We start from the raw sequence: 12,457 nt of genomic DNA, 5'->3' as shown, positions 1-12,457 counted from the left end.
GTATAAAATATACGAAGAATTGATCATTTGGTATGCAAAAATAAATATTTTCAGTTCTGTTGCAATGACAGTGGCTAGGATGTTATACTTTGCCGGAGAATCAAAATCATTACGGTGGACTCGCAGCCCCTTCATAGATAAAAACAAAACAATATCAAATTGCTACATTTAATGATTTATGTAGCACATTGAAATCTTTTCTAATGTCTATCTTCCGGTGAATAATCTGTTTTTGGACTCGATTCACGGCAGTACGTCGCCCTCTGTTGTGAATGCCAAGAGATGTTAACCTTTCAACCCTAACTCGCAACTTGATTTGCTGAATCAGCTGTGTTTGTTTTACTGCATGTTGTTGCACATTGCGAGAACTTTACAAAAGTCGCGCTGTTGCCGTCATATCACCAGTTCTAAACAAGTACTCACCAAAGAAGCAGATATGAGCAAAAGGAAGGCACCTGATTCGAACAACCCAAACGCCGATTTCTGTGACTTTTTGACGGGTAAGGTCTTTGTTTGGATTTCAAGGGACGCGATTATCTGCGGGACGCGATGCATCCATTTAAATTCCCTTTGTTGTTTTTACATGTAAAAGGCTGACTCGAAATCGAAACTGATCTCGGTCGAACGTGTTGTCTGTTTATATCAGCCATAGACCTTCTAAAATAGGGTCTATGTATCAACCCACGTGTTCCCTGTATTCATAATTTGTTAGCTATGGATGGATACTACAGGCATGTCGCTTGGCTTCCTTTATTTTCTCATTCTGTCACACTGGTGACCACCGAACTCGGCCAGATTTCTACTCGGCCAGTGACCGATCAAGGCCAGTGACCGTACTCGGCCAGCATATGTGCATAAGGGTGTCAATGATGCAACAGCGAGCGCTGTATTACAGACTGTCAGAGTCATATCACAACAAAATATAAAAAATGTACGGGCGTCAAAGGGTGTCGATTTCAGTGATGCCTATCGTGCTTTGTTAATAAAAAAAGGGTTGTCGATTTCAGTGACGAAACAGCCAGCGCTGTGTCTTTTGTCATATCACAGTAAAATGTAAAAAAAAATAGATGGTCGCCGATGTGATGTCTGTGATTCGATGTAATGTCTGTGTTTTTCCTTTGAAAAGAAAATTTGCGTCACTGAAATCGACAATGTTCAGCCAATGTTGAAATGAACAACATGTCGGAGAACCAGTGCGTTGTTGAAATCGACAACAAAATAGTCAAGGGAGTTGGCGACTGGCCGAGTTGTGCATTTTTTTCCTGGCCGAGTTGAAATCTGGCCGAGTTCGGTTGTATTCGTCACACTGACCATGGGGTACTGATGATCTGTATTGCCATGGAAGGTAGTAGTCCTACTACTTCCATGGTATATAAAAGCTACTATCTCTCAGTCTTAGCACAACAAAAAAATTTTCTTCATTTTTATAAACATTTATAAATTTTACAATTCAAACTGAGACTAGATGTTTTTATTGGCTTATTAAATAAAATTGAAGTTTTGTTGTTGTGCACTGTGCTCATGGATTGACTGGTTGGATTCAACTGCCATTATAATTTATAAATATTTATAAAGATGAAGGTGCTGTGAATATTATCATTCCTAAAGTTGTGCCAATTTATGAAATATACAGTGCTTTTAAAAAAAGTATTTATCAAAATTTACAGTTTATAAACATAAAACATTAATAAATTTGAAAACTATTGCTGACCTCGAATGAATACCCCACTCCTAAAAGTGACGATCCAGTCTACACATGATTCGTCGTGCATGATTCGTCTAATCAACCAAAATCTAATGGGTTTGCCTTTGTCAGTGGAAAATATTTCACTGTTAAAAAAAATAAAAACAAAAACACTGATGACCAACAACAATAATAATAATAAATATAATAGTACAAGTTTTACTAAAAATTATAGCGAGAGGGTGGTCACCTGCGCACGCGCAGGAATTGAGTCCCAAGCGATGATAATAACACACCCAAAAACGCAAAGGCACGCTATGGCCATCTGACGACTCCCCCGTTTTAATTAAATGCAATTCCTTCTGTTCAAATATATTATATTCATTTATTTGTTTTTAATCTCACTTCAGAACTGGCTAACTACGAGAAAAATGTGAACAGACAGATGCATAAATACAATGTATACAGAAAAGCGGCAAGTGTGTTATCAAAACACCCAACGAGGATCACCAGTGGTAAAGAAGCAAGAAAACTGGTAAGAAAGTCTATTTTATTTGCATTTCCTTTCACCACCAAGTTCTGATTCTGCCCCATTTTCCAATACAGCATTCTTTTCTGAAAATTTAGATCAAGATCTTTATTTCTGAATGTAGCAACTGTACAGTATATCTAATTTTATGTGTTGAAAACAAAAAAATAACAATTTGGTGAAAGAAATAATGGTCATATTGACCCCAAGAATTGCTCTATGACGCAGTCTTAGCTTTTCTAAAACGCAGGGTCAGAGTTCATTTAAACCTAGTGTTTAAAAAAATGTGTAAACAGATTGACCCAGTCATTCGGGAATTTTCATTTTATTGTCCAAAGTTAACAAAGAAATTACAGAAATGTACATGAAAATATCCAAAATGTTGCACTGAAATATTTGCAGAAAAAAATGATGGTTTCAAGTTTTTTCCCAATTTTATTATTTTCTATTTCTTTCTTAAAGTTGGGCCAAATGGACATAATTGTCTACATTTCTTACCAGAACTACTATGCATATTTATTTTGTGAAATGTGACAAAAATTGACATTGTCTGGTGTATTATTATTAAGCTGTGCTTTTTGTTGGCAGGATGGAATTGGTGATAAAATTGGCAAAAAGATTGATGAATTTATACAAACAGGACAGTTGCAGAAATTGGTGAAAATTCAAGCAGATGATACAAGTGTTGCTATCAATGAACTTACCAGGGTGACTGGTATTGGGTAAGTGTTGTTATCAATAAACTTACCAGGGTGACTGGTATTGGGTAAGTGTTGTTATCAATAAACTTACCAGGGTGACTGGTATTGGGTAAGTGTTAATATCAATGAACTTACCAGGGTGACTGGTATTGGGTAAGTGTTGTCATCAATGAACTTACCAGGATGATTGGTATTGGGTAAGTGTTGTTATCAATGAACTTACCAGGATGACTGGTATTGGGTAAGTGTTGTTATCAATGAACTTACCAGGATGATTGGTATTGGGTAAGTGTTGTTATCAATAAACTTACCAGGGTGACTGGTATTGGGTAAGTGTTGCTATCAATGAACTTACCAGGGTGATTGGTATTCGGTAAGTGTTGTCATCAATGAACTTACCAGGGTGACTGGTATTGGGTAAGTGTTGTCATCAATGAACTTACCAGGGTGACTGGTATTGGGTAAGTGTTGTTGTCAATGAACTTACCAGGGTGACTGGTATTGGGTAAGTGTTAATATCAATAAACTTACCAGGGTGACTGGTATTGGGTAAGTGTTAATATCAATGAACTTACCAGGATGACTGGTATTGGGTAAGTGTTGCTATCAATGAACTTACCAGGGTGATTGGTATTGGGTAAGTGCTAATATCAATGAACTTACCAGGGTGACTGGTATTGGGTAAGTGTTAATATCAATGAACTTACCAGGGTGACTGGTATTGGGTAAGTGTTGTTATCAATGAACTTACCAGGATGACTGGTATTGGGTAAGTGTTGTCATCAATGAACTTACCAGGATGATTGGTATTGGGTAAGTGTTGTTATCAATGAACTTACCAGGATGACTGGTATTGGGTAAGTGTTGTTATCAATGAACTTACCAGGATGATTGGTATTGGGTAAGTGTTGTTATCAATAAACTTACCAGGGTGACTGGTATTGGGTAAGTGTTGCTATCAATGAACTTACCAGGATGATTGGTATTGGGTAAGTGTTGCTATCAATGAACTTACCAGGGTAACTGGTATTGGGTAAGTGTTGCTATCAATGAACTTACCAGGGTGACTGGTATTGGGTAAGTGTTGCTATCAATGAACTTACCAGGGTGACTGGTATTGGGTAAGTGTTGTTATCAATAAACTTACCAGGGTGACTGGTATTGGGTAAGTGTTGCTATCAATGAACTTACCAGGGTGACTGGTATTGGGTAAGTGTTGTTATCAATAAACTTACCAGGGTGACGGGTATTGGGTAAGTGTTGTTATCAATAAACTTACCAGGGTGACTGGTATTGGGTAAGTGTTAATATCAATGAACTTACCAGGGTGACTGGTATTGGGTAAGTGTTGCTATCAATGAACTTACCAGGGTGATTGGTATTGGGTAAGTGTTGTCATCAATGAACTTACCAGGGTGACTGGTATTGGGTAAGTGTTGTCATCAATGAACTTACCAGGGTGACTGGTATTGGGTAAGTGTTGTTGTCAATGAACTTACCAGGGTGACTGGTATTGGGTAAGTGTTAATATCAATAAACTTACCAGGGTGACTGGTATTGGGTAAGTGTTAATATCAATGAACTTACCAGGATGACTGGTATTGGGTAAGTGTTGCTATCAATGAACTTACCAGGGTGATTGGTATTGGGTAAGTGCTAATATCAATGAACTTACCAGGGTGACTGGTATTGGGTAAGTGTTAATATCAATGAACTTACCAGGGTGACTGGTATTGGGTAAGTGTTGTTATCAATGAACTTACCAGGATGACTGGTATTGGGTAAGTGTTGTCATCAATGAACTTACCAGGATGATTGGTATTGGGTAAGTGTTGTTATCAATGAACTTACCAGGATGACTGGTATTGGGTAAGTGTTGTTATCAATGAACTTACCAGGATGATTGGTATTGGGTAAGTGTTGTTATCAATAAACTTACCAGGGTGACTGGTATTGGGTAAGTGTTGCTATCAATGAACTTACCAGGATGATTGGTATTGGGTAAGTGTTGTTATCAATGAACTTACCAGGGTGACTGGTATTGGGTAAGTGTTGTTGTCAATGAACTTACCAGGGTGACTGGTATTGGGTAAGTGTTAATATCAATAAACTTACCAGGGTGACTGGTATTGGGTAAGTGTTAATATCAATGAACTTACCAGGATGACTGGTATTGGGTAAGTGTTGCTATCAATGAACTTACCAGGGTGATTGGTATTGGGTAAGTGCTAATATCAATGAACTTACCAGGTTGACTGGTATTGGGTAAGTGTTAATATCAATGAACTTACCAGGGTGACTGGTATTGGGTAAGTGTTGTTATCAATGAACTTACCAGGTTGACTGGTATTGGGTAAGTGTTAATATCAATGAACTTACCAGGGTGACTGGTATTGGGTAAGTGTTGTTATCAATGAACTTACCAGGATGACTGGTATTGGGTAAGTGTTGTTATCAATGAACTTACCAGGATGATTGGTATTGGGTAAGTGTTGTTATCAATAAACTTACCAGGGTGACTGGTATTGGGTAAGTGTTGCTATCAATGAACTTACCAGGGTGACTGGTATTGGGTAAGTGTTGTTATAAATGAACTTACCAGGGTGACTGGTATTGGGTAAGTGTTGTAATCATGGTGTACTTCATTATAATATCCATATTCAGTATTGTAAATTGCCTAATTTTCCCTGCTGGAATTTTTCGCAATTTGATGATTTTCACTGCTACAAAATTCTGTGATTTTTACTGATAGGTAAAATTTGTTTCTTATGAAATGCGTTATAGTAATCACAAAAGTCATCATAACATCAAGATTCTGTGCTGTGATTGGTCAATAACAGTCACATGAGTCATCATAAGATCCAGACTGTGTTGTGATTGGCCAATAACTGTCACATGAGTCATCAGTCATTACCACTCTCAAGAACCCACCCAAAATAAAAAAAAAACGCCTGGTGCTCATTTTTAGTAATGCAATTATTTCTTTTTTTGATGCAGACCTGCAGCAGCCAGGAAACTTGTTGTAGAAGAAGGCATTAAATCCATTGAAGGTAAGAAAATCATATGAATATTGTCATTACAGTATGTTCAAAATTTAGAAATTGAACAACTGTAAAAAGAGAAGCACAACCAATAATTGTGATTATAAATAAACAATTAAGTGCTATCATTTTTACCAGCAAATTTTGGGTGCATTTTTCAAATTTCTTTGTATTTTTTTTCTAGAATTTCTTCATACCCAGATATTTAATAGCTACTACTGTAAAATCTGTATTAGAAACCGCGACTTCTATAAAAATAGTACAATGCAACAAAGGAGATGCGGCTTCTATTAGAGCACCTACACATATGAGAAATGATGAATTTTTGGTTCTTAATTTCTCAAAAAAAATGGGTGCGACTTCTATCAGGGATGCAGTTCTAATACAGATTTTAGTACTTATCTTGCTCATCATTTTTTAAGAATATTGAGAAAGATTAGTGTGTTTATTTTGCAAAAAACAGCAAGTTGACTTGGGCATTCAAAATGTATTACTGTAAAATGACTAATTTTCACTGGGTTTAAATTTCACTGATTTACCAATTCAGGCATATTAAGTGGGTTTTAAATTCACGGTTTTATCATTTAGATAATGTGTTCTATGCTAAATTTTACATATTCACTGGGTTTTAATTAAGCGCATTTTCCAGTCCAGCGAAATAAGCGAAATTAAAACCCAGTGAATAATTAATCCTTTTACAGTATTCTTCTTCCATGTTGTTTTGTCCTTTTGTTAATTTGTTTTTCTCTGATAGAATTAAAGAATCACACGGACAAACTGAACCATCATCAAAAAATAGGACTTCGGTAAGTCAACGGTGAACAATGCAAACTGTTTTATTTTGAAAGAAACCAATGTTTGCCTTTCAGGAAAAATATTGAAATGTTGTGACGTGAAATTTCAAACTGCCACTCGTGATGATTCAAAGCAAAATATTTTTTTTGCGAGATAATAACAATAAACTTTTACAGCTAATATAGCATAGCTTCATCATTCATGTAAGCAGAGATTTGGGGCTAATCTGCACTGGCTCGGAAGGTTGTAAATGATTAGCTAGTTTGAATTTGCATAACAATACTGACAATGAACGTGCATTCAACGCCACAAGTTTTTTGTTTTTTTAGCCAATCAGAATTCATCTTCCGAGCCAGTGCAGATCAGCCGGAGATTTGTCATAAAATAAGAAATATAACATTGATAGTTGTGGCACTAAAATATATGCAACTTTTTTTTAGCTCCGCTGTCCACAAAGTCGTCCGTCGTCGTAAACTTTACATTTTCAACTTCTTCTTCGAAACCGTGATATTTTCGACTTCTTGTTAAAAACCATAAGTCCGATTGCTTTGATATTGCATATATAGGTACTACATGTGGACCTCTCTCAGATTTGTTCATTTTGTGATGATATCTTCAATTCTCTAATTTTGCTGAATATTTTTGTAATTTTTGGTAAAAAGTGATATTTTCGACTTCTTGTTAAAAACCAAAACTTCAATTGCTTTGATATTACATATATAGAATACTACATGTAGACCTTTCTCAGATTTGTTCTTTTCGTGATGATATCTTCAATTCTCTAATTTTGGTGAATATTTTTGTCATTTTTGGTAAAAAGTGATATTTTCGACTTCTTGTTAAAAACCAAAACTTCAATTGCTTTGATATTACATATATAGAATACTACATGTAGACCATTCTCAGATTTGTTCATTTTGTTATGATATCTTCAAATCTCTAATATTGGTGAATATTTTTGTAATTTTTGGTAAAAAGTGATATTTTCAAATTCTTGTTGAAAACAGCAAGTTCGATTGCTTTGATACTATACATATTGTTGTTATTGCGTAACTATCTCAGTCGACAGACTTGTTTTTGTATTTTATGACTTTTTATTGGATATTGATAATCTTATAGGTACATACAGTAAATTGTGTTATAAATGTTACATATCTGTATATTTGTTGTCAGTTTACATTTCTCCAGTTTATTTTATAAATGGTATTTGTGGGTTTCATTTTTTCAGGTGTTGTAACATTTTGTTGTTTGTATTTGCAATAAAGCTTTCACATTGGTATACTCTCTTTACATATGGTAGCAAACCCTTCAAGTTTTGTTTCATGTCATTCATTTTACAGTGATAGATATGTTTTCGTGTTAGCAGACCAATAAAATTCACTATCAGTGATTCATCTGGATTTGAGAGTATCAGACATATTCTACTTGGTGGATTCATTAATTTCAATGGTTTTCCCCAACTAAACAACAGATCTCGCCAGAGGACAACTGTATATTCACATTCATAGGAAAGATGTTCAATGCTTTCTGGGTTTTCATGACAAAATGTACACCTCTATGTGGAAAATACATGCAACTTTGTCATTTATTAAATCTCTGTTGTAGGCACCATGCTGATTTTGAGACTCGAATCCCAAGAGCTGAAGTTACAGTAATAGATCAGGTTTTACAGAAAGAACTAAAATCTTTAGATGATGGATATATTGGGATGATTTGTGGTAGTTACAGACGAGGCAAAGAATCAAGTGGTGACGTTGATATGTTGTTAACTCATCCAACATTCACTTCACAAAGTGGAAAAAAAGTAATAATTTTAATTGTCTTGTTTTCTTCAAAAACTGCAAACGTTTTAATTTTCTAATTCTAATTTTAAAATGAAGGCACATGCGACAGACAGCCTTATTGTGTATTGTTGACAAACAAGCATCTACCCATGAGCCTTTGCATTTTTAGTGTGCATTGTTATCATTGCTTAGGACTTAATTCTACCCATGTGCAGGTGACAACCCCTCTATATTAAATGAGTGAATTCTTTTAGCTGTCAGGTATTGCTATCGAATAATTATGACCTGATAATAATTATTATTATTATTATTATTAGATCATATCCATTACTACAATCTCACCTGATGGCATCAAAAATTGATATTATCGTGAAATTGTCATATTATCATCCGTCATACTCTGCACCACATTAATTTCGTTCAAGACAAATTTATCATGGATTTCACGAGTCGATGATAATCAGCAAATATTTGTAGCAGTGAAAATTTCTCTGCTGTCTCTGGTCCTCATGAATGTAATAAAATTCTGAAATGACAAAAATTTAGGCAATGAAAATTAAACAGTTTACAGTATCTTAAAAAAAATTATTTTGTAAACATATGATTCCTTCTTCTTCGTTGACAGCCTAGTTTGCTGAAAGCTGTTGTGAAACAACTTGAAAAAACTGGATTTGTGACGGACACTATATCGTTTGGTGACAGTAAATTTATGGTAAGAAAACGTTATCAACTTTAGAGATTTAGAAGTAAAATATGATTGGCAAATGAGATGCTGAATTGTTTGACTTTGAGATACAAATCCCACCAATATTTCAGAAACCACACCCACTTTTGCGAAACCATGTGTAAATTGTAACTCAGTGTTTAATTAACAGTTAACATAACTTTGAGTTAGGGCAACATACATTTTTTGTTTCGTTTAATGTTCAAATTTATTAAAGCAACAGTTAACCAAATTTTGACATTTTAGTAAGATAATAAAGACTAAATTGACTAAAAAGACCAGTGCATTATAAAAATTGAAGCGAATAAATTACTTTATTGTCATTTAGAATTTATTTTCGCTGTAGCAATAAATCAGTGGTAATAAAATCCAGTGAAAATAACTTTTTTTCCTATACTTCACATTAAAATCATCAAAAATCAGTGAACATACATAAACTTCATACAAAACAGTAAAAATGTCTTTTCAGCGAAAATTAATTCCAGCTTAAAATAAAGCATTTAACAGTAAGGACAAAACTTAATGTAAGTCATGTACCTAATGAAGCTGTGATCACAATAGACTGACTGTCATACACGAGAATAATTACATATTATTAATGCACTCTGATGTTTTGTAAACAAACAGCTCATCAGACCTGCATGTATACTGTATTTGCTATATTAGTAGAGCGTATGCTTAGATAAATAATAGTAATGTAGCTTTTTTTCTAAAATCACATCTTCTCATATTCTAGGGAGTATGTAAATTACCTGACGACGAGGACGGTACAAAATATTTATATCGTAGACTAGATCTGCGAATTATTCCCCATGATCAATACTTCTGTGGTACGTTGTATTTCACTGGAAGTGATTTATTCAATAAAGACATGAGAGGCAAGGCATTGGAAGAAGGATTTACTTTAAATGAGTATACAATAAGACCAATGGGAAGTACCGGTAAGTCATTAACATTTTTAACCCTGCTGTCATCATGGATGACAGAGCGAAGTTGTTCATATAGCTGATTATCCGTTGTCCGTCAGCAATTGCATTTTCAACTTCTTCTCAAAAACTACCAGCACAATTGCTTTGATACTTAGTACCTTAGGTTGACCTCTGTCAGATTTGTTAATTTTGTGGCGATATCTTTAATTCTCTATTTTTGGCAAATATTTTTGTAACTTTCAAAAAAAAAAAAATTCTTCTTCAACACTACAAAAGCCGATTGCTTCGATATTTGAGGTGTACATTATTTTTGTGAACGTGTAAAATAGCAGACTGTCAAATTGCTTGTTTTTACCAATATGTGAGCTTCCTCATGAAATACCAGATGTAGGCAAGGATTATTTTATTATTCATTTGTTTATTTATTTCAATATTATGATTACTAATGCCCACTATTTATTGTAGGTATACCTGGGGAACCACTTCCTGTCGAGTCTGAGGAGGATATATTTGACTACATTGGTATGAAATTCAAGAAGCCATCAGAGAGAAATATGTAAACAAAGCATCTTGAGGTTATTCTGAAGATGGAGGTAAATTTTTACCTCCATGTTCAGATGTACAGGGTGCAAAGATGAATACATGTGTGCTGTTCATATTGTGACCAGCGCCCTCTACCAGTTGTGGTGACACTAGTCTTTAGTGGGTCATGGAATAAACCAGACAAAAAAACAGACAAATGTTTACACCAAAATGTTTCTGCACAATTTGCACAGTTTTTTTACCATCTCACATCCCAGAGTGTCTAATGCTCAACCCCTTACATGAATAAGTTTTTGTATGCAATATACTTTTTTTTTTTATAGGAACATCTTGTTCCACTACAGATGTAGTATTTTGTCATCACTAGGAAACTTGTACTCTGAGTCCAACAAATCTAAGTTCAGTTTAAAATTCACCGTGTCATGTTTGCTCTGATGATTTGGCAAACTCAATATTTGATTTATTCAAAAGAATAGAATTATTTTATAGGTTTATTCTGTAACAAGACTGAAGTGAGAAAAGTTGACTATTGCACTGAAATGGTTGGATGGAATACAATGCTTTTTTCAGAATTTTTTATATGAACCTGAGTGAAATTGTTGGCTTTCAACATGCACTAGTTTTATATAAGTGCATATGCTACAAAAAGCATGACACACTGTAATTCATTTAACATGGCTTGCCAAATTATTAATAAATATTTCTTAAATATGGTATTCAGTCTTTTTAACAAAAAATGCACATTGTAAGTCACGTTCAGTCTATAATGAAATAAAGTATGGTATTTCTTTTTAGTATAATGTTTTTACTAATTCGTGATGTCAGATTCTTGGCTCATCTACGAATGCACACCCATGAATATTTTACTAGTCAGTTCGTTGCGTCTAATGACAACTACAATGTATCAACCAAGGTATTTTATATTTATTTATTGCACTATATTTAACCAGGATATTTTTGTGAGTCCATTACAACTCCGAAAATAGTTCTATAATTTCCAATGGAGTCCTGCAAAAAAAAAACAGAAAAAAAAACATTTCAATAGCTGAAAAAAAAACTATATTTAACATATATTACACAATTTTGCAGTACATGTACTAGATTATTTAAAAAAAAAATTATCAGTTTTAAACATACAAATGTCCTGTACTGATTGTAATTCAACAGGCGAACAAAGATGCCTCTATAGAAAAAGTTTTCTTGCCCTTATCCAAACAAGAAAGTTCACAAGTCTTTTTTTTTTGGCCAAGATTTGTAGAAATTCTCCAAATAGCTTCAATTCTTCTCAAACAGATTGAACAATCGTATTTCCATGATCATCTCAAGTTAGGTACCAATCCAAAATAACTCCCAGGAATTCAAAATTGTTAACATCAATGTTGTAATTATTAGTCCCCGTTCGGACGAAGTTTGAAAACGGGGACTTATAATTCGGTCGCTGTCTGTCCGGAGTCGTATTTCAGAATCCTTTGGACCGATTCCGCTCATTCTTTGCATGTGCTTAGTTCTTTATGTGGGACATATGCACATGCAGTGGTTTAGCGATTTGATTTAAAATGGCCGACTGGCAGCCATCTTGTTTTTTAAAATTTTGTATTTTGGACATGCTTTGTTTGGGACATAGATTATACATGTTAGAATACATGTCCTCAATTGTCCGTGCATCCGTCTGTGCGTCCATTTGTCCAGAGTCATATTTCAGAATTCTTTGAACCTATTCTGTTCAT

At 34.5% G+C, this 12,457-nt stretch overlaps 1 protein-coding gene across 1 annotated transcript; it reads left to right on the top strand.

Annotated features, from left to right (window-relative positions):
- Positions 1-256: 256 nt before the first annotated feature.
- Positions 257-11,524, top strand: LOC102807346 (DNA polymerase beta-like). Its single transcript, XM_085494007.1, has 9 exons — positions 257-500; positions 2,095-2,219; positions 2,802-2,935; positions 5,912-5,964; positions 6,710-6,761; positions 8,356-8,554; positions 9,160-9,246; positions 9,995-10,199; positions 10,653-11,524. Exons 1-9 carry the CDS (start codon positions 347-349, stop codon positions 10,745-10,747), a joined length of 1,104 nt encoding a protein of 367 aa, XP_085350133.1. The 5' UTR covers positions 257-346; the 3' UTR covers positions 10,748-11,524.
- Positions 11,525-12,457: the final 933 nt, after the last annotated feature.

This window comes from Saccoglossus kowalevskii, chromosome 19, assembly GCF_978046115.1.
Source record: "Saccoglossus kowalevskii chromosome 19, keSacKowa6.1, whole genome shotgun sequence".
Lineage (NCBI taxonomy): Eukaryota > Metazoa > Hemichordata > Enteropneusta > Harrimaniidae > Saccoglossus > Saccoglossus kowalevskii.
This window is presented reverse-complemented; position numbering and strand designations above follow the sequence as displayed.